We start from the raw sequence: 25,340 nt of genomic DNA, 5'->3' as shown, positions 1-25,340 counted from the left end.
TGAGGGCTGACAAGGGAAGGATATGGCAATGAAAGGGACATACATCCTTGTTCAACATCAGGAAGAAAACTTTCTGAAAGAGATTCCCAGCAATGGACAGGTTTCTGGCAAAGTAGTAAGCTTCCTTTCCCTGGAGTATTCAGGAAAAGGCTAGATGTGTACTTATCAGAATGTGCCAGAATGAATCTTTTTGTTGAGTGGTACATGGGACCAAATCCCTTTCCAGTTCAGAGATTCAGTCTCTGCTCAGCCTCGCTTTGGCAGGCTACAATGCTGTGCTGAAAAAGTGGCATCATGGTCCCCCTATCGCTGCCCGTGTCCATCTAGCTGCCTGCCCTGCCTTCTCTGACAGGGAGCGGTGGCGGGCCAGTTAGACTGGAAAGTGCCTGCCATCTGTGACAGGGATGATGGTGTTTTGGCGGGTCTGTGTGGGCTCCAGGAATGCAGCATTGAAGCCATGTACACACAACCTGCTTAAGAACATCCCATGGGCAGAAAATGTTTGCTTCCTCTTCAGCCCTCCTCTGTTGCTGTGCCAGGCAGGCACAATGGTGCCTTTGAGAGGGGCAGCTGGAAGGGGGTGTTGGCAGTGAGGCTGGAAGTAGAGCACTGCAGCTGAGGGGAGAACCAAATTCATTTCCAGGAGCAAGCCTGCCCTGGGTGCCAGTTTCCAAAACAAAACTGCTGTTTCTCAGAGCTCACAGTGGTGGGTTGCCTCAGATTTGGATAGGGGGCAAAGCCATTTCCTATCCACTGCTCCACCCTCCCCAAGTTAAAAAAAAAAGAAAAAACAACCTAGTGTGTTGAGGTATTCTTGCTCTGGATGCAGTTTAATAGGTCTGCGGTCTGTCTGGGGTGCTCAGACCAACCTGGGGTGGATGGGGCTTTCTGAAGGGCCAGATTTGCCTGCAGAGAGAACAGGGCTGATGACCACAGGGACCAGGTAGACTTCTGGGCCACCAGAGTGGGCTCAGGGTAGAGATGCCTTCTTCTGCCTTTTGCAGTCACTTCCTCTGACCCCCTCACTGCTCTGCACCCTTGCTGCCATATGGGCTCTGCCCACTCACTGTCTTCACTCTCCTTGGTGGGAAAGAGGTGGGAGAACTCTGGCATTTCCTGTCCTGGGTTCACAGTTGTCCCAGACCCTCAGTTACTTTCAAAGGTCCCAGCAACAGCTCAGAGATGGGCGTGGGAGGTCTTCCCACTCACCCAACGGTTAGAAGAAGGCCTGAGTGCCAGGCTGCAAGCCCATTCTGTCTTATAGACGGAGCAAGGTGGGTCCCTTTTACTTTGGTGACATCCTACACAAAGGTATCACTTGAGTCTGGTCAAGTAGTAATTTCTGTTAGTGTTCACATTCGTTATGGGGTTTTTTTCACACTTTGGTTCAAATTGTGCAATCAATAACTAGAGAGCAATGATTTCATTTCAGGCATTGGGGATATAGGGTGAATAAGACGAGTCTTTGCCCCAGACAGCCAACTGCCTAATAGATTGGCCAAGTCCTGAAGGGGAGCCATATCACCAACTCAGCTGATATATACCTGAGGGGGAAAGTAGAGGGAGATTCTACAAGGAGTGCTGTGCTTGGGGCACATGGGCTTGGAACTCATCTGATCTTGGAGTACTTATCTTAAGGAGACTTAGTTTCCTTGTGTATATAATGCACATCATGCAGAGTTGTTATGAGGATTAAACAAGTCAGTGTAGGAAGTGCCAGGATACAGAGCTTGTTGCAAGGTGAGTGCTTAGTAAGTGGCTGCTGCTATTAATTTGTGGATTCCAATGGACTTGACATGTAATGTGTATGTGTACACAGTATTTAACTGGTCCTTTGTTAGATTATATATCCTTCCTGAGTCATTTCTTCTCTTTTCTTCATTCCTCTTCTGTAGAACACTAGGATCAGCATGTTTATGACCTCACTAAGACAGATAACCAAAGACTAGTCTACTAAAGCCAAGGAGACGTATGTGTATGTAATATTCTGTTTCATAACCGAGTGGTAGAAGCTGGAAAAGATTGAATGCTTTTCACCCAAGCTCTCCGAATGTCCTGAGTGTGGAGATGAAGATCATGAGTTCTTTTCAATGTTCTAAAAAGTCTAAGAGAAATAACACATTTCCCACGGACAGGGCCTCACAGGTTGTTATTATTTAAAAGATGCATTTGTCTGTAGACATAGCTTGGGGAAAGTTATTCTTTCACTAGGGGACCTTGGTGAGTAGAAAAGTTAAGCTTGCTGGGGCAGAGGTTAGCCTTGAGGTCTCTCAGGAACCTGAGTGGAGGTCCTTCTAGTCCAACATACTGAGTCATGCATGAGACCCCAAGCTAGGTCCCCTGAGACACCCTCAGGTCTATCCACTGTGCTGCATATACCCCTCCCCCACCATCTGCTTTGTGAAATTGTAGGCATGAGAATTCACCCCTCAAAGTTATTCCAAAGTACTTGGGAGACACAAAGTATATGAAGCCAGGAATCTGAAGACAAAGAAAATCAAAGCAATTCACAAAGACAAAGGAAATGGGAAAGAATAAGAAAATAAAAGCACGTGGATGAATGGAGGCTTGAAGTGAAATACGGGGTATGCATGTGTAGGGAATAAAAAAGAGGGTCATTTAAGAGAAAAAGTTATGTGTCAAACTGTAAGCAAGCAATGGGATTTTTAAAGAGAAAATTGCCAATTTCTTCTTGGTAGGCTGAAAGATTTTGAGGATCTGTGAAGGAAACTTGTAGTCAGTGCATGACTGAAAGAGGAAGAGAGAAAGGATGGAGCTGTGTTTAAAAATGGATAAAGATTAAGGCAATCAAAGAGTCAAAGAGGTCCTCCAGAGGCCTGCTCTTAAAAATACAAGGGCTGACATTATTACAGGATTGAAACAAGGCCAACGTTAGAACAGCACTGATCCCTGATTGCTGAGATTGTGGGTTACTTTTCCTTTTCACCTCTATATGGTTTAACATGTTCTACCATGGATTTGGGCCTTCCCTGGTGATTCAGACAGTAAAGAATCTGCCTGCAATGCAGGAGACCCAGGTTCGATCCCTGGGTCAGGAAGTCCCCCTGGAGAAGGAAATGGCAACCCATTCCAGTATCCTTGCCTACAGAATTCCATGGACAGAGGAGCCTGGCAGGTTAAAGTCCACAGGGTTGCACAGATTTGGATTACTTTTCTAATCAAAAGAATTTAGCACCTGTAGTAAGAGGGAGCAGGCAGAAACTGAGGCTTGGGTACCTGGAGCAGTGAGAACTGAAGGATAGGGAAGAAGAAATCTGAAGTGGCAAGAGCGGCCTTGGGTGGTCTCACGGTGAGGATGCTCCTGGAAAGATGGAACCCCTGGACTTGATGGAAGAAGAGAATGTACTCCACAAATGGGAGAGGATGTCTCTCTGTGTCCATTCCAGCCTCTGACTTGAAGGTTTGGTGCATGATCAGGTTGCCACCTTCTGTTTTCTGAGATCTCAAAATCTCCCACGACACTCTTCTCCATAAATCTTTCCCTTCCCCATGAATATGTTTTCATTTCATCTCCCTTGGAATCACTGTGGCTGGGTTGATGAGCTGAACTTTTGGCTAGTTCCTACTTCATTACTCCAAGCTCTGGGAGCCTCCACTTGCCCAAGCTGAGAAGGTATATATAGATGATGCCAGAAAAGGTGCTTGAAGATCTATCCTCTAATTTAGAGGATATCCATTGCCAGTGGATATCAAGGCAACCATGGGCTCTCTTTTGCCATTTACTAGCTAGGTGAAGTTGGCCAACCAACTCAACCTGTAAAGTCCTTGATTTCTCTCTTCTGAAAAAATGACACCTCTGGATTGGAGTAGGTAAAGATATCTGCTCAATCTTAAAGTAATCTGATTCATTATTTATTCTGCTTCTTTACATACACATAGTTGTGCTAAAGGTTAGTTTTAGAGTTTAGGAGTCTCATAGACAGGGCCCATTTCATGATATGGCATCACGTTGAAAAAAATTAAGATGAAATTCACCTGACACAAAATTAGCCATTTTAAAGTATATAATTCAGTGGCCTTTAGTACTTTCACTCTATCTCTTTGAAGTATTAGAATAATATGGTCTCTGGAGTTGGTTCCATTCTGTTGGAATAATAAAGTACTGCACTGCATCTCTGTGCCCATCACCCCGTGAACTCATGTGCAGGACTCTCCAGGTCTAGGATGTGAAGAACCTGCTGGGTCATTCGTCCTAAAAGATAATTTTCAGTTCAGTGTTTGTTGTCAGACTGCTCTCCAAAGTGGTTCACTCATGTCCCCCGAGAGGGTCTGAGGGTTCCCATTTCTGCTCCTACTCCCATCACGGGGGGGGTGGGGGGGTGCTATTCCTGGGTATAGAGTAGGTAAAAGTAATGAACTGGTCCCAGCAATATCACCATGGAGAGATCTTGAGAATTAATGGTGAGTGAAAAAGGCAAGCTGCAGAGCACAAAACAGTTGTGGGGAACTCAGTTCCATCCATAAATTTTTATTTCTTTGGTTAAAAAGATACTTGAAGGGAATAAAACAAAATAGTGACAAATATCAATTCTAAGTGAGGGAGAAATGGGAATATCTGATATACTGTTCTCAAAACTTTGTTGTATTAAAAAAAAAATCCTCAATTAAAAGGGGAAAATTGATGTGCAGAGATTCCCAAAATACACTGGGTAACAGATTTTTTTTTTTTTTGAAGCAGCCTCCACATTTGGACTCACTTTTCCCCAGGCAGAGGTTCATATTAGGGAAGCTGGCTAGCATTCCCTTGTGAACATTGTTTAAAAGTAGATATGATATCAAGGAATTTTGGAAGTTCTTATTTTTAACCAGTAAAATTTCCACAGCATGTAAAATAAGTGCTCAAGTCAGTGCCTGCCTGGTTTGTTCCACCTAATCATAACTAACTCAAAACCTGTGCAAGCCTCTTTTGGGCCTGGGGTGGGGGAGGTGATTCACTGTGTTCCTTCTTCCCCTTCCCCACCCCTTTATTCTGGTACAATCAGATCAGAATAAACATCAAGGGCAGCTTTGGAAGGGAAGGGAAGTCAGAGACTTGGAGACCCTAAGAGACTGCTTTTGTTCCACCAGGGCTGATGACAACTATGTGGGTGACAGGCTGGCTTCTTAATTAGAGGCAACTCCAATTGGCTCAGTGGTTAAGAATCTGCCTGCCGATGCTGGAGACGCGGGTTTGATCCCTGGTCCGGGAAGATCCCGGAGAAGGAAATGGCAACCCACTCCAGTATTCTTGCCTGGAAAAACTCCATGGACAGAGGAGCCTGGAGGGCTGTAGTCCATGGGTCACAGAGAGTCGAATGTGACTTAATAAGCCTGAACAACAACAACCGAATGAAGAGCACCCATTTCCCAGGAAGGGTACTCAGTCTCACAGCTTGCTTTGTGTGTTCGCAGAGGAAGCATTTAGCGCATGCATCCGCAATTTTTTTTTCTTTGCTTTTTGATAAATGTAAAAGTCTCCTGTTTGCTTTCAGTGTTACCCAAAATATTAAAATAAACTGTATGACTAAAGAGAAGATCAGATAGATATACCTCATACTGGTGAGAATCTCTGCTCTAGAATGATGTGCCAGGACTGCCCTGAAACTCCTGGGTTTTGGGCAAATCTGAATTTGAAGCCTGACCTGACCACTCAGAGTTGTGCACCTCAGGTGAGCTTCTTCTGTTTTTTTTCTATCCCCATCTCTGGAAAGGGGATGTGACACCTGCCACTTGGGGCTGCTCTGTGGATTCAGTGAGGCACTTGGCACCATTGCCAGTTACTCAAAAAAAAAAAAAAACAAAAACCTGAAAACATTAATCAATAGCCTTGGGAAGTAGACTAACCCCTTTCCCCATTTTATAGATGAGAACACTGAAGCCCAGACAACAGTTCTATGAAGAGGGCTGATGCCTGTCCAGGCCAAGCCCCTTTCACTGAGCAACCCCACCCCCTCCGCCCTTACCCCAGCCTTGACCAAGTGTCTGCAGGTGACCAGTAGATCTGCAATCATCTTTTCTCTGGCCTTAGTCTCTGACCCCAAAACAGTGTCCAGGGTGATTGCTCACGTGGGTCCTCAAGATCTCAGGATCAAGTTTTCTTAGCACTAGTTAAGTGAGTATTATATTAACCAGCTCATGTTTGTTCTGTCAACTGGGCTGTAAACTTTATTTCAGAGAAGGGACCAAATTCTCCTAGTTTCCAATAAGCTACAAGTCTCTGAAAAACAGGCTGTATTCCTTGCGAGAGGCTTTCAGTGCAGAACTTCTGCATAAAACTCATTTTAGCTTTAAGTTTCACCATCCAAGTGTTACTGAGGTGACACAGAGACATGGAATGAAACAGACTTTCTAATCTGTTCTCCTGAACTGCTAACTTTTGTACCCTTCCACGAGTTGCTGGACCTATCAGCCTCAGTTTCCTCACCCAGAAAGTCAGGATATTTGTGTCTTCCCTGCATGCTCTGTGGATCAAAATGAAATGCTGCATGGGAAGACCTTTGGTAAACTTTAAGGCGGGTTTCCTCTCTGACTCCTCCTGTCCAGCCCGAACCCCCTCCTTCCTCAAATGAGCAAGCAGTGGGACTGTGCCCTCTGTTCTCCTAAAGCATTTCCCAGCAGCCCTGCCCAGCTGCCACAGCTGAGAAAGAACCGAGCAGTCCTACATTCTACAAAGGAGGAAGAAACCGTGTATCTGCGCTGAAAAATTCACCAAGCTCCTAGCACTTGTTAGGTCAATCTGTTTATTGAGTTCCAAGTTAAACTCCTTTCCAGGAGGACTAGGAAGGCCTAGACTCTTACAAGTTTCCAGCAATGAAACTGTGGTGAAGTTACTTAGTGTATCTGAGCCTCAGTTTCCACATTAAAAAAAATGTGATCATACTTGCCTCGCTGGGTGATGGTATCAAATGAGGACACTCCACAGTAGGCAGTCAGAGTCTGTGATTTTCTCCTCTTCCCTTGTTACTTCCCTCTCCCTTCTGTTTATCTTTCTAACCCTCTGTGCCTTAGCTTGCTTTCTGTGATGTGGGGATAAGAATACTGGGCCTACTTAGCTCACTGGTTGTTGTGTGACTCTGCAATAAAGGCTGTGGTGGGGCTTTGGAAATGGTGACACAGTATAAATACCTGTGTGGGCTTATTCTCAGGCTCGCTGACCTTGAACTGATGAGCATGCTGGTCCTCCCAGGCCTGGGTTGTTGTGTGCAGCCGCCACTTGGAGAAGGTCACTTAACATACCTTTCTGTTATTGTTATTCCCCAGGCCCCTGATGCACTCACATCTACCTGGGCTGCCCCACAGCCTCCTAACATCTGTTACTCACATTCCTCCCCCACTGTCTCTCTGGTCTCTTCCGTATCATAAGACCCAGGACCGTCTCCCCTCCGCTCCCTGGATACAAAAGGATGCCTGCCACAATCCTGCAGGCTGTCAGCACAGAAGCTGCCTGTCAGAGGCACCACCGCCCCCCATCCTTAGCCTCAGGAATAAATACTAAAAAGACTCTCGATGGGGAGCTAAGGAAAACAAGAAGTGCTGCTGAAAGCCCCCAACAACCCACGGTGTGAACACTCCCACCTCCTCCAGAGGCCACCAGCCCCCTCTGCAATTCAGGACCAGCCGCTGTGCACTGGACTCAGAGGGGCCCATGATGCTGTGGGCTGGAAGCTGGGAGTTGGGAGCTGGGAGCTGGGAGGGCGGGGCCTGCCGAGGCAGGGGAGCTGAGCTGCTCTATTCTGGGCACAGTTTCAAGGCCAGCTGCAGGGAGAACAAGCAGTCGCTGTGTGTCTGCAGCTGGCAGTGGTTAGGCCAGGGCTGTCCCTCACTTGGGGTATATTTAAAGACACCCCAGATGATCATGCCAACAGGAAAAATGCACACAGAGCTCCAGCCACGTCCAGTTTCCAGCCCAGTCCAGCCCCCTCCCCCTTTGCTGTAGGGCTTCTGGCCATGGATTTACGTGTCCATAGAGGAAGGCAGGCTTCTCATACTTTCCCAGGTGGAGGTGGTACCACCTGGGGACATGTGCCCCCCACTCCTGGGCCTCTCTGCCCTCTGACTGAGCAGACTAGAAGTTTAGGGGATTAGCTGGGTTGGCTCCTCCCACCCTGGGGTTGGTAACCCAGCAACCGCTGGGGAGAGGCAGGCAGATGAGTCAAAGAGAAGCACAGAATCTCTGGCTTTGTGGTTTGATTGTGAAAACTCCCCGTGAGCGCAGGCTCCCTTCGGCAGGGAGTGGTGGGGCTTTCCCACACTGCTTCAGGCCAAATGCTCCTCCTCCAAGGGATGCCCGGGCCCCACTTGACCGCTGCTGCAAGCTCAGGGACAAAGCTGGTGGCCCAGCAAGAGCCCATCCCGGCCCAACTCTGCCTGTCTTTCACTTGTTTTTCTCAAGTAAAAACAAGACCATTGGCCTGAATTCCCTGGGAAGGGGTATGGGGGTCGGTAACTGAGAACAATGGGCAAGGGGCCCCAAGGGCCTGAGGTCCCGCAGAGCAGAGACAGCAGGTGTGCATAGAAGTTTGGGCTTGCAGGGCAAATCTTTTCTTAGAAGTGGGAAGACCTCAGGAGAGCAGCCCAGCAGAAGCAGGGTGGGGAATGAGAAGTGGGCAGCTTATCAACCAGTAAGTGAAGCCCACAGGCTATGTCAGAGGCAGGCTGCTGCAAGTGCCTGGAGAGTTAAAATGCAAGTGCACCAACTGGATCAGCTATGTAATTTGAGGGTTCAAAATGCAAATATAGGGCCCTTTGCTAAAAAAAAAATTATCAAAAATTTTAAAAGAAAATCACAGAAGAGCATTAAACGAGGAAACTTCTGAGTGACTGTGCAGGTTGGGAAGCTGGCCCTGAGTGCCTGAGTTGGCTCCTTGAAAGTTGAGGCAGGTGAGCTGATGATGTCTAGTCACCTCTGGCCTCAACCGCAGACCTCTCAGCCCTGCGGTCTTCAGTTCCCAGACTTTAACCAGGCTTGGCACATTGCCTCTACCCCCATAGCAGCTTCTTTCCCTGAATGGGTAGCACCTTGTCTTCATTTCTTGAAAAAAAAGAAGTTAAAGGTGATGTTGGGGAGAGGGCTGAGGGCAGGAAAGGACGGCAGTCCTGAGTCCACTGGGCCTCTAGGTCTTAGACCCCAGAACTCCCTGGTCAGGCCGGAAAGGCAAACCCCGTGATTAGAGCCTACTGGGAGTGAGGCTATAGACATGTTGGGAACAGGATGGAGGTATGAAGGATTACACTTGGGACCACCATGAACCTAGGGGACATGTTCTGAGGGTATGTGACAGTCCAGGACCAGAACCAAGGTCCAGCAAGCTTTTGGGAACTCACCTCCAACTCTATGTGGTCGTGGAGTTTCTTGCAGGTGGCTGCGAAGGTCTCCGAGGTGCCAAATTCAAAGTACCACAGCTTGTTCTTCATCCTGGACCAGGAGTCAGAAAGATGGCTCAGTGTTCTGTGTTTGAAATGGCTGTGTACAACAGCGATGCTCCCAGGGCCGGGACACTCAAGCCCTCAGCTGTCCCCAATCTTATGTTTTCAGCACTTCGTAATCGGATGATCAGGGATGGAAGATTTTTTTAACCAACTGTTCTTGCTACCAACTTAAAGAAAAACCTATTTGTTTCTTAGACATCATGGCTACTCTGGGTGAACAGCCAGTGGCTCTCTGATCTTCCTGGTCAGAGCCAGAGAAAGGCCTGCTTGCCTCTGGATCTGGATCAAGGGAGGAGTTCCATGAAAGTCAACCAGGTGGCAACTGACAGCACGCTCTGGTCAGTGTCCTTTCTACCACAAATGCAGAGGAGCTTCGATAGTTGGGGTACGAAGGGAGGACAATCAGTTAGCCAGTTGAGACTTGATGGAGGTATAGCCTCAGGACAGAGGAGGGATAGCCCCACATCAAACCAGCTAAAATGTGTGCTACTTTGTCTATGCTCTGACTGGGAGAAGCATAGTGGAGAGAATTAGACACAGATTTGCAGGCAAGGAGGAAAGAGGGAAAAAAAAAGTGAGTTGTTTTGGTAGCAATAGTTTCCCCCCACTTCTTTCTCAATTGTATTCACTTAGGCTATGACAATCCTTCATTGAGGGGTAGGCCTTGTCCTATTTGCTTCAAAGTAAGAGCTCACTATTTTGAGCTTTAAAGATGTTCCACATTTTCCTGATGGGGGGTGGGGTGGCCGGAAACAATGGTGTTCCCATGTAGCCGGGAGCTCTGCAAAGTCAGATGGTTGTGTCCTGACACTTGGTCATTTTGATCAGATGGTCTCACCAGGAAGTGTTTCTGAAGGTATTCCATTCCTCTCGTCCCAACTGTCATCCTATTCTCAGGGGCTGGCTAAGAGAAGGGACACCTGTCCAGTTTATAAACTGGCAGATTTTGCTGAGGAAGGATTAAACAGAATCACAATCTTCTTGGCACAGTCTTCAGGAGAGAGGATGCCGCCTTGCGTGTTGCTGATCCTCCATCCTCAGAGCTGTGGACTAAAAGAAAGGAGCATTCTTCAAAGGAAAGAAGGCTTTCTTCCTAGTATTTCTTAGGCCATAGCAAATGATGCTTTTGAATAAGAGGCACAACTTTTCTCTCTACGTTTCTCAAAGAGTCCACCTACAGCTTAAAGACAAGTCTGTGTTCTCCCACTGCATGAAGATTTCTAAGATCTAGTTGGGAAGTAGCCTTTCTGACTCTTAGTAAGCAGGAAAAGAAATGATAAACAATATTTATGGAGTTATGCTTATGAAGAAACTTAGAAGGGTTGGGTGTTCTTTAAGTAGACCTTCTCAGCCAGTGTACTAGGCCCAGGTGTGCCTGAGATACCAATCTCCTCAGCTTTGGGTGGCCAGGTTGGGGTCTGGGGCAGACTGAGCCCCTGATGCCACAGCTGGGGTTCTTTCTATATGAGGTAAATGCCAAACATTTGCTTTTGTTTTCTACGCCTGCCATGATGTGCAGAGGAAACACTGCTCTGATCACTTCTCTGTATGCACAGAAATGTGAATACAAGTTACCCAGGGATTTCATTAAAATGCAAATTCTGATTCAGTCATTCAGGATTTGGGCATAAGAATTCCTTGTTTTCTAACATGCTGCTAGTACTGGTCCAGCAATCACGCTTGGAGCTGTGAGGATCTGGGGACTACTTTTGTGGCTCTGAAACATTAGTATTCATAAGAATCACTTGTGAATGTGATTAAAATGCTAGTTCCTGGGCTCTGATTTGTAGCGATTCTATGTGGCCTATGTGTGACAGGGCCCAGGAATATGTATTTTATGAGTGCCCAGGTGATCACTATTCAGGTGGTCAGCTGTCAGGATTTTCCGAAGCATTACTCTAGATCCCAGTGAAGTGACAATGAAGGAAGAAGACAGACCGATTAGCCCTGAAAGAGAGGATTCCTCAGGGAAGACAGAATGAGGGTCAGTGCCTTTCAATAGACAATGACGGCAAAAGACTCAGTAATAGGAAAAGCACAGACTGTCATAAATGCCAAGGTTGAGGATGCCTCACAAGCAGCAAGAGCATCTCTGTAGCCAGGAGACCTGCATTATGATTCCATTTTCAAATATCATTGCTGGTCTGAATCATGACTTTTGAAAGTTATTGCCAGGAGATTTAGAGTTTTAATAAAAATTTCCGGAAGCCGCAAGCTATTTTTACCCAGAAGTGGTGCTTCTGATGATCTAATAAGGTTAAGAGGTCATGGTTAGGTCAGTATTGCAGAATGACTGAGAAGATCAAACAGACAGTTCTTCTGTTGCTGGTTAGATGTCCATTGCTGGCTGTGAACCTAAGCCTCAGTTTCCTGATCTGTATAATGGAGGTAATGAAAAGATCTGCTTAAAAGGGTAGTTGTAAAGATTAAATGGGATGACTGCAAAGCACTTCTCATAATGCTTGCTGCATAGTAATCTCACCAATAATGTTAGCTACTTACTTATCAGTTATTATTTCAATGTCTTGGCATGTTTGGATACCATAATAAAGTTATGGCATCAGGTTGGGCAGCTGTAGACATCGTTGTTGTTGTTTAGTCACTAAGTTGTGTCCAACTCTTCACGACCCCATGGACTGCAACACGCCAGGTTTCCCTGTCCTTCACCATCTCCTGGAGCTTGCTTAAACTCATGTCTATTGAGTCGGTCATACCATCCAACCATCTCATCCTCTGTCACCCTCTTCTCCTCCTGCCCTCAATCTTTCCCAGCATCAGGGTCTTTTCCAGTGAATTGGCTCTTCGTATCAGGTGGTCAAAGTGTTGGAGCTACAGCATTAGTCCTTCCAACGAATATTCAGGGTTGATTTCCTTTAGGACTGACTAATTTGATTTCCTTGCAGTCCAGAGGGCCTCTCAAGAGTCTTCTCCAGCACCACAATTAAAAAGCATCAATTCTTCAGTGCTCAGACTTCTTTATGGTCCAATTCTCACATCTGTTCGTGACTACCATAGCTTTGACTATATAGACTTTTGTAGACATTATACATCCAAATTTTTCTGGGACAGAAAAACATGTGCTCATACTAGTCAGATCATGTGTCTTGACTTTGGGTTAAAAATATATGTTCCCTCCATGTCTAATCTAATAGTTTTTTTTTTCCAGAGTCAGACCACACCCTAATCCTTGGTTAATTATCTTGACTGGTCACATGATTGTCCAAAGACGTCATGTTTGCAAATCTGCTTCTGAGAAAGTACACATTTGGTGTGAGACAAAGTATTCATCAACTCAAGAAATATTCAGGGTGCCAGGACTAGATAGGGTGTACTTAGGCACAGGGGAGAACAAAACACAGAACTCCATGAGCCAGACACCTGGGAAAGGGAGTCGAGGAAACAGAGTGTGGAAACAGTCATGTGCCAAGTACTGAGCCTTGGGGATACCTAGGAGGAGGGACATCCAGTTCTTAGTGAGGCCACCACCCATCCTAAGTGAGTGATGAGTTCTGAAGGATGTGGAAGGGAATAAGGAAAGTTGAGGAAGAACATTCTAGGCAGAGGAAAAAGCCCAAGCAATGGCCCAGGGTAAGAGAGAGCACAGTCCTGCTGGAGAGGATCTGGAATTCCAGGAGGGGTAGATTGGCCAGATAAGGGGGGTGCAGTGCTTAGGTGTTTGAGCTTTATCTTAAAGTCTATACTGTGTTGTGGACCATCCTCAAGTGACGGTAGTGGTGAGGGGCTGGTGGTAGTGACCTGACAGACTTTTGTGCTTTTTAAAGATCACTCTGTTCCAAGTCTGGAGAGAGTTGACTGGAAGGGGTGGGTACAGATTTGAGGTCTGGAGGATGGTTTGTAGGTGGTGTATAAACCCAGGAGAGAACTGGGAAGGACCTGAACCAAGGCAGTAACAGCAGGGCTCAGGCTAAGGAAAGGGATTCACAAGCTAAAATTTAGTAGGTGGAATTGACAGGGCTGGTTTGTTGGAACGAGTCAGTGAGAAAAAACAGTCAATGACACCCAAGTGTTTAGGTTGCATGATAGATGGCAGGTGCTGTTCAGTGAGAGAGGAGCGCAGGAGTTCAGTCCTCCAGCGGCAGTCCTCTTTGTAACTGAAGGACAGCACTTTTGTGTTTTGGCGTGTCCATCACCCATCCACCCATCTATCCATAGATCATCTATTGAGCCATACTATGGACTAGGCACTGCATATGACCTGGAGATGAGTGATAAATAAGAGAGGCAGGATCTCTGCCTCACAAATTTCCATGCTTTTAATAGCTTCACCAAGATGCTAATATTCAACCTCTGACTGACAGGACTTTTGTTCAGAAATCTCAGAGCTTTTCTTCCTCCTCTTTTAACTCAGGCACATTTTAGTTAGAAGTAAATACAATCTGGAAAATTCCATGGATGGAGGAGCCTGGTGGGCTACAGTCCATGGGGTCGTAAAAAGTCGGACACAACTGAGCAACTTCACTTTCACTTTTAAATACAATCTATTCTTATGGTTCTTTGGTTTTTCATTCTGCAAAACATTTCACATGCACTATCTCTGAATAAGTACCATTGTAAGTACCAAGTAATAAGTACCATTACTTATCTCTGAGTAAGTAAGTACCATTGCTACAAGTAAGGGAAGACTTGAGGAAAAGCAAATTGTCGAGGTTGTGGAGCAAGTAAATGCAGAGGTGGACCCCTCCCTGACTGTCAGGCCCCAGAGCCTGTGTTTTGCTGCCTAGACACACTATCTTCTCATGTCTTTGCATGTGGGGTGGTGTGGGGTGGTGCTGTGTGCTCCGATCACAGACTAGGCCGCTGTAAACCAGGCTATGAAATGGAAGCGGTTGCAGGCCTGGGGTGTTAGTGGTTACATCACAAGCTGGGAAATGCTGTCTGATGAAGAGTGTACCCTCCCCCTTACCTAAGTCCCAGGGGCCAGGGGCGTGGTCTAGGTGAGTCTCGGAATTGGATTTGTCACAGGAACCTCCTGGTCTTGAATCTAAACAACCTCAGAAAGTTGGGGAAACCAGAATAGATCCCTAGAAAAGCCAGAGGCTCCCAGGACACCCTGGACATTTTTCTCCCAGCTCACCCAGAAATGAGGCACAGGAGGTGCCCATGAGGCATCTCCTACACAGAGTGAGATGGGGAAAGCCGGGAGACAGACATCAATTTCACCTCGGGTGCCTCCCACTTCAGCTCCAATGTGGGCCACATCTGGCCACGCATAATAAGAGAGGGCCAAGGGATCTAATGCAAGACCCCAGGATGGAATCAAGGAGCCCTGCTTTCAAATGCTGACCCTGCCCTTTACAGCTTGTATAACTTTGAACTTTTTCTTTTTTTTTTTTTTACTTTTCTGAGTCTCTTTACTCACAAAATGGATAAATACCTAATTCACAGAATGTTATCAATATTAAATGAGACATGTAAAGTCATTTAGAACAGGCCTTGGTCTACAGGCCTTCATCCCCTGTACACATTAAAAGTTTGATTATTGGCAAGCCATCAGCAACATTCAATATTAAAAAACAAATTACCCTCTTCCTAATGAAGGTCACATATCTGGTTTCTCAGAAAAAATTGCCACTAGCCTTATATTAGATAATATAAAGGGGGATTATTCTGGTTGCCTCTGCCCTAGCTGCCAAAATAGTTGCAAGTCCAAAGGCTGGAGCCAGGAGGGTAGGGACCAAGGAAGGAAGAGACTCCTCTTGGGATGCAGGTTGATCAGATAGCGATGGCCCCCAGCACCCTGCATGACTGAGGTCAGACATTAATGGTGGGCCTGAGGTGGAGGCTGGCGTCAGGCCAAGTAACACAGAGGACAAGACAGACCCTCTCTTTGTATATGTTGGGGTGCTGTCACCAAGGACTGCACTGGCAGGCCCATCTGAGGCAGGGCTTCCTAAAGGTTTCTCAGCTGCTATGGGGCTTCCCCGATAGCTCAGTTGGTAAAGAATCCACCTGCAATGCAGGAGACCCTGGTTTGATTCCTGGGTCAGGAAGATCCCCTGGAGAAGAGATAGGCTACCCACTCCAGTATTCTTGGGCTTCCCTTGTGGCTCAGCTGGTAAAGAATCTGCCTGCAATGCAGGAGACCTGGGTTCGGTGCTTGGGTTGAGAAGATCTCCTGGAAAAGGGAAAGGCTAACCACTCCAGTGTTCTGGCCTGGAGAATTCCATGGACTGTATAGTCCATGGGGTTGCAAAGAGTCGGACATGACCGAGTGACTTTCACTTTCACGAGAACAGGAAGGAAGCCAAACCCCCAGCCTGCTACCACTGCATACCATGACACTAGGGAGGAATAACCTGGATTCTTTGGTTCTGTCTACACTGGCAGAGCAGATGTGGATAGCGCTGAGTGCTGACATGTTATTTGTTGATCTGGAAGTAGAGAAAGTCTCTCATCAGGGAGGCTTTAGACTTTAGGTTTTACATTTTCCCTGGTGGCTCAGACAGTAAAGAATCTGCCTGCAATGTGGGAAACTTGGGTTTGATCCCTGGGCTAGGAAGATCCCCTGGAGAAGGGAATGGTTCCAGTATTCTTGCCTGGAAAATTCCATGAACAGAGGAACCTGGTGGGCTACAGTCCATGGGGTCGCAGAGTCAGACATGACTGAGTGACTAACATTTTCACTTTTTCAAAAATTTTGCATATATTATCTCTTTCCATTCTTAGAAGAATCCTGTGAGGAGGTGCTCTTGATGATAAATTCACAGGGTGAAGCAAATTCTTCTCAGCCTCATCTTCTCTTTTCTCTTTCCCCTCTTCCATCATCACATTAAGCACCTTTCCAAAGAAAGAGGTAATAATGCCCTCTAACAATTTGACAAAGCCCTCATTCTCCCTGCTGAGTAGACAGCCTGACCGCCAGTGTTCCTCTGGTCTTTTGAAGATGTCTCTCCTGCCATTACTTTTAGCCCTTGTTGGAGGTTTGCTGCTGCTGCATGTGGTACTAGTTTTTGTCTGTTTCATTTTCAGTTGTATAAGAGCATGGCATTTAGAGTCTGAGAGGCTAGGGTTCACGCCTGGTTCTGCCATTTCCTGGTTAGACACGTTACTTCAGTTCTTTGACCCTTCATTTCTTCTCCTACAAAATGTGAATATGATTTTCTACTTAGCAAAGTTGCGAAGCTCATATGGCAAATGCAAAGCACCAAGCAGGTGTTTCATGCATGGGAAGTACTCCCTCACTATTCTCTCTTGTTGCTAAGAGACACACTCCCCGGGAGACTTGTTCCCCAAAGGCTGCAGGGGTAGGGACAGGAGCCTGTGGGGTTCTATCCCAGGCAGCCAATATTTTTTGAAGAAAATAAAGCTAACAATGTTTTAATGACTTTTGGACTGCCTTTTCTGCATCCGTCTTCCTGAGTTGTTTTTGGCCCAGCATTTCTTTCCTTCTCATAATCACCTTTCAGCTGGAGATGACTAATCCGTAACCAGTTGTCCTGAGGCTGGTTTCCAGGTCCAAGAAACTCCTAGGTTCACTGTCAGGCTCTAAGCTACCCCGGAAAACCCGTTCTTGAGGCAGAAGCCCCTCATCTGGGCTCTCAGGGACTCTCAGGCACATGGAGGAGTGGTAAGCAGCAGCAGTGACACCGTGGGTTGACTCTATTTCTGGGCTTTCTTAATTTCCCCCTGCTTTATAAGAAAATAACATTGATTGCACACTAGTTAGTTGAATCTTTTCATTTGACAGATGAGGGAAAAATGAGACTAATTAAAAATGTTCTTTTATATTTGTCAGCAATTTAGGACTGGATTCAGTCACCATCCTGACAGCCTATGAATAGCCTGTTTTCAAGGATGTCCACAAGTGAAACCAAGCTCACTGCTGGGCATTTTCACCAGCAAAGGCAATGAGCTTCTGATGGCCCTTTTCTGATCATCTAGGAAGTTTGAAGGGCAGTAGACTTTTGAAGTCATCAAAACATGAAAACATTTCTTTGGGTGTAGAAGGCTACAAAGAGGACACTATAGCTATTTCTAGAAATAGGAGCCCTTGAATTGAAGGTATTCCTCTTTGTGGTTTGGACTTTGATAATCAGATTCCCTGAGTGGGTCATGACTCAGTCAGTCAGTTAGGCCTCTGTCAGCCCAGTGAAGCAGATGCTGCCCCCAAGATATGTTCTGTGTTGGGTTGAGGGAGCCTAATGATGTGGTGGCCATGCTGGGTAGACCTCCTCCAGCCCCACTTCTCATACACACTAGAATGTCGACCCCATGAGAGTTACTCAGGGTCTCCTAGACTCAGTTTCCTCATCCTACAATGAAGGGTGGAGGATGACAAATTTCAGAGGTTTCTCCAAGCTCCCTGAAGAACCTGAGATGACAAGATATGGGACAGGGCAGGAGGGCCCACCTGTTCCATAATCAGAGCCATGGAGGAGTGTGGGCCCGAGTATTGTCAGAGCTGCCTTTCTTTTTTTTTTTTTGAAACAAAGATGCCACAAAAATGTGTTGTAAAGTAAAATCTCTTAGTTATTAAAGTTGGCAACTAGTTCAGCTCTTTAAAAGAACACCATATGGACCCCAAACTGCACACCTGGGGAAAAACTCCACCTAGCCAACAGGCTACTTTGGCACATTAATTATATATTTTCATAAGGTTCATCTCAATTAAAAAACAGAAACAAATGATCTCAGTACCATGAGTTTGCCGGGTTATTGATGCTGTTACTGCTCTGACTACTAGAGTTAGACTAGTGTCAGGTTATGAAGGAAAATAGGAATCTAGCACAACCAGAGAGGTATGATAGCAACCTAGGAAGAGCAAGTGCAACTCAAGCTGAATGACAACTGTTATAATATTGAGACCATTTATTTGTTGACATTTTATATTATTTAAGTCCCGAGTGCTTTTGGATGTTCAGTGACTATGTTAACCAAAGTTTAGATCAAAATTTTAAAAAAGAAAAAATAAAAGCCCAGGTAGGTAAGGCTTAGTTCCAAGGCCAGGGTGTCAGGTCCTGTAAAGGGCCAGTGACTGTCGTCTCACAGGTGCTGCAGAGGCCATCTGTGTCACCCGCACACCCAGCTGCCCTGGCCCATCAGAGAGCTTATCACCACATCTAATCCACCCTGCATGCTATCCCCTGCCCTCGCTGCTCATTGGAATGGCACTCGGTGACCTGCTGGCACAGAGCTATGGATGGAAGGATCTTTTCCAAGGGGAGGCAGTGGCCCTGTTGGTACAAGGGCAAGCAAGCCCCCAGCGATCAGGAAGCGGACTTTATAAATAGCTGTTTTTGTTCTCTGAGTTCGACTCTTGTGCCCACTGTTCCTGCCAACAAATTTGTCTTGGCTCAGCTCAAGGGTCAAGGTATTCCCTGGCTTTTTTCCATACTGGTGACAAGACTGGTGTTCATGGTGCTCAGAAAAATATAGGGTGGTGAAAGGACAGGTGGACTGCAGACCAAGACCAGAGACCAGGAAGGGGTGGGCAACAAGACCAGAAATGGGTGGGGAACAGGAAAGGGGAAGAGCTCAAGAAGGGGGTTAAAGAAAACTGAAAAGGCCAAGAAAGGAGGGAGGAACCTGCCTAATGTGTATTTTATAAAGACAAAATCCTTTTAATAACCTATAAAGACACTTCTTAAGTCATTTTGACGTGGGAAAAATTACCTGTAAAATCACAGCTGACAGATCAATTGCACTTAGGGGAACTTTGGGGCCCGGGGATTCCTAGCTGGGAGATCAGATTCCAAGAACTATTCCAAAGTATGGAAGGAGGTCATGAGTCGCTGTCAGTGTTTCTTAATATGTAACAGTATTTGGGCATTTACTCATAACAAAGACTGTATAGGCTAACTAGCGGGTTAAAAAAATTTTTTTTTATGTGGAATGGAATAAAATCAATTACATTGGTTACTCTTGGCAACCTGCTCTGATTGAATGGCAAATGGATTCTGTTGAATCCTAAAGATAGAAAATGAATGGTTACTTAGAACAGCCTTTCTGGGCGACAGAAATCTTATTCAGTAGGGCATCCATGGTGGAGGGTGATGAGGAATAAATAAGAGTAGTGCTCCATTTGATAGTATGTGAGTGCAAGCAGAACCACACCACCTCTGCACAGTGGTTCTCTTCTAAGCCATACCAGCCTTCTCAGGGTACAGATTAGAAGACTGACATCAGCCTTAGGAAACTGAGATTGAGGATGCACCAGCTGGGATTCAAATCCCAGCTCCCACCTTCCACCTTCCCATCCTTATTCCTTACCTTGCCATCTACCCCCACACCCCCTCCTGCAGCTCTGCCCCAGAGGGATCTGAGAGAAGTGGAAAGGTCAGCCCAAACCACAAGAGCTGGTGACTGCAAAGCTGCGGGCCATTCCCATTCGTGCCTGTGGGCTGGCTTTGATCACAAGCCACCGGAAGACCACAGGCTCCAGCTCCAGGTTGGCGGACTCAGGCTACTCCAGCCCTTTCTCGCTCTTCCCCACAGAGTCGGCGGTCTGGGTCTCCCTGTGGGTCTCTAGTCTCCACTCTTGCCCCAGAGAAAAAAAGGGCCAAAGCCAGTGGCTTCCTCTAGAGCAGCCGTTCTGCCCCTCCCTCCCAGGGTAATTCTGAGCCCTGGAGAACCTGCTCCTTTTAAGCAATGAGCCTTCTACTGCACATAAGACAGTTGGTTTCCGTGGACTAGGGGCAGAGTCTCCTTTGGTGGGCACTCCGGAATTCTGTCTAGCTTGTGACAGTTTCCCCTCCTAAGGCTGGGACTCCAGTTGTGGGCATGAAGCCAGTCAAAGTCTGAAACGGGATCCTCCCCCAGGGTAGCACCTGGGGACACACCCCTGTGTGGGCAAACACCCAGGCCCAAGCAGGAGGTTTCTCTCAGACTCTGTCCACGGGTACCCAGCACACTCACAGACTCTGCGGCCCTGAGGCAGAGTCTCTCCCAAGAGACAGAAGTGTGACTTGAGAACTGCCACCGTGACGAGAATGCCACCACATGGTCCTGCCACTTTGGGGATGACCCTCAGGAGAGACAGCTGGTGAGGCAGCTAAAGTGTTCCTCTATTGAGGGCCCGAGTCTCTGGAGTGTTTTTCCAGTCAGTATCTGTCCTTGCCAAGGGAAAACAGTTCCCTTCCCCCATCCAAAATAATAAAATAAAATAAAAATCTCACCAAGTTTGGCTGCTTTTAGCAATCATTTCTCTCTTTGAAGATTTATTTGTGGAACGAAAATCCCCTTCAGGCCGATTTGGCTGAGGCTAGAGGGCTCTGAGTAAGCACAACCTCACAACTCTCAGAGAGCAAAGTCAAATAGAGCCTGGCTCCCAGAGGCAGGGAAAGGGGAGAAGGCAGATGGGCACATGGGGCTCTAAGGCCCTGTAATGATTGCTTAGTTGTTGTGTAGCTTTCTGATCCTGATCTATGCTTTATTAGCATTCACACATCCATCAGGCCAGGAAACTGGTACCTGAAGGCAGTCAGGAACAGTTAAGGCTGAGGTGGGGAGGAATGCTGATTAGAACAGAGTTTGGGATTGACATATTCACACTGCTATATTTAAAGTGGGATAACCAACAAGGACTTACTGTATAGCACATGGAACTCTGCTCAATGTTATGTGGCAGGCTTGATGGGAGGAGAGTTTGGAGGAGAATGGTTACATGTATTTGTATGGCTGAGTCCTTTTGCTGTCCACCAGAAACTATCATAACATTGTTCATCGGCTATATGAAAGTGACAGTCGCTCAGTCATGCCTGACTCTTTGCAACCCCGTGGACTATACAGTTCAGGGAATTCTCCAGGCCAGAATACTGGAGTGGGTAGCTGTTCCCTTCTCCAGGGTATCAAACCCAGGGTATCGATTCCCAACCCAGGGATCGAACCCAGGTCTCTTGCATTGCAGGTGGATTCTTTACCAGCTGAGCCACCATGGAAGCCCAGGAACACTGGAGTGGGTAGCCTATTCCTTCTCCAGCAGATCTTCCTGACCCGGGGATTGAACCGGGTCTCCTGCATTGCAGGTGGATTCTTTATCAGCTGAGCTACCCCAATAAAAATAAAAAGTTTTTTAGAAAATAAGGAAATGAAAGATAAATACAAAATAAAAAGATGAGATTTTGTTCTCAAACCCACCAACCAAACAAACAAATATAGCCCTGAACACTGGGGGAAGGTAGGCTGAGGAAGCTCAGACGCTCTTGCTGAGGAAGACCATTTCCTGGGTTCTGACCAACCAAGGCGAGAAACTAGGAACTGTCTAGCGGAGAAGGAGGTAAACCCCCAAAGCAGGTCCACAACCCCACCCTACAGTACTTCACCCTACGTTATTCCCAGCAGAGCTTCCCCTCTGTCTCTACTTCCTCCACTCCCAGCTCACCCCCAGCTGTTGGCAATTATTCTAGTTTCTACTTATCCGGTGTCTATTGTGTGCTGGACCTGCATTAGCTGCTTTAGAAACCAAAGGGTCCCCCCCTGTGGTCCTCACATCTGTCTTCTGTGGTGGGTGCTATGTGGTTATTTTACAGATGCCTTTGAGGCTGTTGTTTCTGGGCAAACGCATAGCTGGCCTGAAATGGTATCGCAGTGTCTGAGGGGATGCTGGCTGAATAAGCCTGGTCTCCTCTCTCCCTCCCACAGCCAGCCTTCCTGAGCTTGAGGTAGTGCCCGATTTATGACAGGTCGGGTTACAAAAGTTCCTTGCTTAAGCCAGTTGTTTGTCACTCTGAGCACATTTTCCCATAGAAACAATGTCATGTTGAGATTGGGTTCTCAGAGTAACCACCAAAGCCAATTAGCCCATTAGATATCCAATGTCTAGTTTTGGAGACAGTGTGGTAGGGCTGAAAAAGCTCTGGTCAGAAGCCAGAAAGGGCTGGGTTTCAGCCACAGATCAGTCACTTACTTGCTACGTGGCCTTGGGCAAGTCATTTAGTCTCTTCATCTTTGAATTGGGATGGTATTCCCTACCTTGCAAGGGTTATTGGGAAAATTAATTGAGAAGGTATACATGGGTCCTCTGATAAACACTCAGATAATGAAGCAACAGAACTCCACTGCTATATATAAAACTGGCTTTGTGGCCTCATGGATTCTGAGTTCCAATTTGAAATACAAGCAGCACATCTTTCTTGCTGAATTTGGACTGGGGAATCTTTGTTCTCCCTAACTTCCTGGAAAAGAAACATGGGCACTATTAATAAAACCCACCCTAAAATCCTTGGTGACCACCCTAAAGTCGGGATGGAGTTCTGATTCGACTGGGACCAGGGGTGGCAGAGGGAAGTAAGAAGCAAAAGAGGTAAGAAGAGGGAGAAAAGGGCACAACTAAAGGATGCCTCACATTTCTTCCTTTGGCTTTCATAAAACTACACGATAATCCGGCTACTTCCTCTGAAGTTTCTGTGCCTTCCACACCATGAACCAGCTGGATGCTTCCTGGTCAGAACTAAATACAGAGTAAGGTAGTTCCCTCCTTGGTCTCTCTTTTACATCATGAAATTGTTAGCAAGGCAACAATTCATAAAATCGGGCAGATGCCTGAATAAATACTCTCTTCCCATCTTTATTCCATCTTCTTCCTATGCTACTTAGAAAAACATCTTAAATAGGAAAGCACCAGCCAGAGACTCTCTCTGCCTGAGAAGACTGTAGCGTACACCCCGCCAGCAAAATCCTTTCTATTTTGCCCTTTTGAAAATCTCATCCATATGCTCTCGGCTTTGCTTCCACTTTCACGTTTGTGACTTCTACTTGTGTGCACACTCCTAACACCCATTTTAGCGCCTCTAATCATGTGACCTTGTCACCCTGACCTAGCATGGCATCCTGGCTGTGTGTCCTAGCCACCTCACCTCTGTTGTCTTGGAGGTCGTGCTTGCCTCCCCCATTCACTTGGCCCCCTCACCATGCAGCTGGCGAGCGTGTCCCCAGTGTGGATGTGACCCTGCTGCCAGTTCCTCAGAGAACTGCTCGGTACCCCCTCTGCCAGGCCTCTTATTTCTAGCTCACACCTGCTGCCCCTCCGTGGGCTGCGATTTTAGAGTTTCATTTGAACATTCCACTTTATCCCCTTTAAATCTCATTTTAAAGCTCTCCTGTTTGGTCTTCAAGTCTCTGGCCAAAAATGTTTTCCTTGGTTTATGTGACAAGCTCCCGATTCCTTGCCAAGGGGCCTGTCATTCCAGCATCCAAATCCGTGGTCCAGGGAAACAGGCGTCCTCGGCTCAGTTACAGAGCAGCTCACGCTCCCCATGCATCTGTGCCTGTTTCTTCTAAAATCCTGACTCACGGCTCTGGAAGAGACTGGAGCATCAACTCTGCCACTTGGTTTCCTACCCAAGACACCAGAGTCACCAGAGAGACTAACCAGGGTCCCTCTGGACATGTGACTTGTCCCCACATCCATGGCTCGAAGGGAGAAACAGTCTACGGGTTATTTGAGCATGTTTGCTCCTTTTTGTCTCTAATGCACATTCATGTTTGCTTCTTCTTGTCTCTAATGCACGTTTGTCATCAGTGTGAACTCAGCAGAACACTAGTCTCACAAGACGCTCTAGGGTAGGGGGATTCTGTGGTCAGCTAAATTTGGGAAACTAAAGACTTTATCCTGGGACCTCTCTGGTGGTCCAGTGGTTAACAATCCACCTTGTAATGCAAGGGGATGTGGGTTGGATCCCTGGTCAGGGAACAAAGATCCCACATGTAGCAGAGCAACTAAGATCCTGTGGGCCACAACAAAAGATCCCAGATGAAGCAATGAAGGTCCTGCAGGCTACAACTAAGACCTGATGCAGCCCAATAAATAAATTAATGGATAAATATTAAAAAATAAATACTTTATCCTGCTTTGGCATGGTCTCCATAGACTTGAATCTATGTATACTAAAGGCTCTACATTATCACACAGAAAAAAAATAGATTTAACTTGGAGTTTTCCAACAATTGAGCTCCTGTCTTCCTGGGAATCTCCTTTTAACATCTCATGGAATGCACTTTAACCAATGCTAATTTTATAGCTTGAAGAAGACAAGCTTGTAGTGACCTCTATAGACTCTTACCAAACTCATGATGATCTGGTTAGCTGTTCTTTCCTTTCTCCAGAAGTGCGAAATCTGTCTCCTTTGGGTACAGTTCCATACTTTAATTTCTCCCCATCAAGAGACTGGGCCTTTCCTCTTTATCCCCATGGTATATCTACTTAGTAATCACACTCTTGACTTTGCTTTATGTTCTGTTTGAGCTTCTGAGTGCCTTTTCTTTCTGGATCATTTCTTTTAGGACATCTCAGAACCCCCCATCAATGCAAAGACCCTGGCCTCTTAGGTCTTCTGAGGCCCATTCACTCTCTCCTTTGGGAGGAGACCAAATTACATCTGCAAGACCAATACTTGTGACCATGGTCAAGCAAAAAAAAAAAAAAAGTAATTTGCCCTCATAATAGCCCTCAGTTTATATTTTCTGGGCACCAGTGTGATAACTTGGAGGCCCACAGATCTTATGAGGCTTGGAAATTTGACTTGCACAGTGGTTTTCAAAATTGGAAGAATTTTAAAATAAACACCTGGAGCCCAGCTTCTCTTGAGAAATCAGATCTGTTAATACTGGATTGCTTAATACTGGGTTGCTTTCCAACTTGGCAACAATTGGCCAGAGCTGAGTACTGGCCACTCCCATTACACAGGGCATATGCTCTCTACCTTACTAGAGTCCTCATCACTCCTTAAAGCCTTACATCCTTGCACCCGTTCACATTAACTTTCTGGTCTCTGCTGGCATTCAAATTTGTGACCCCTCATATAGGCCTTTGTAGTTTTCTCCTGGGAATTTTCCTAGAAGCTACTTCAAGAGTTTCTCCCACTTTCTTCCTAATCGGATCCTTCCCATCTGAGCCCTGGTACCTTTGGTGATGTGTCCTAATGTGTGTCTGGTTTCAAGGGCTGGCCTGCTGC

At 46.4% G+C, this 25,340-nt stretch overlaps 1 protein-coding gene across 3 annotated transcripts in view; it reads right to left on the bottom strand.

Moving 5' to 3' along the window:
* DGKG (diacylglycerol kinase gamma) overlaps positions 1-25,340 on the bottom strand; it is a 211,674-nt gene that overhangs the window by 45,316 nt on the left and 141,018 nt on the right. For all 3 annotated transcript variants that reach the window (XM_043473481.1, XM_043473483.1, XM_043473480.1), the window contains one exon: positions 9,325-9,415. In XM_043473481.1, coding sequence (XP_043329416.1) covers positions 9,325-9,415 — 91 coding nt within the window. The remainder of the gene's footprint in view (positions 1-9,324; positions 9,416-25,340) is intronic.

This window comes from Cervus canadensis, chromosome 7 (genome assembly GCF_019320065.1).
Source record: "Cervus canadensis isolate Bull #8, Minnesota chromosome 7, ASM1932006v1, whole genome shotgun sequence".
Classification (NCBI taxonomy): domain Eukaryota; kingdom Metazoa; phylum Chordata; class Mammalia; order Artiodactyla; family Cervidae; genus Cervus; species Cervus canadensis.
This window is presented reverse-complemented; position numbering and strand designations above follow the sequence as displayed.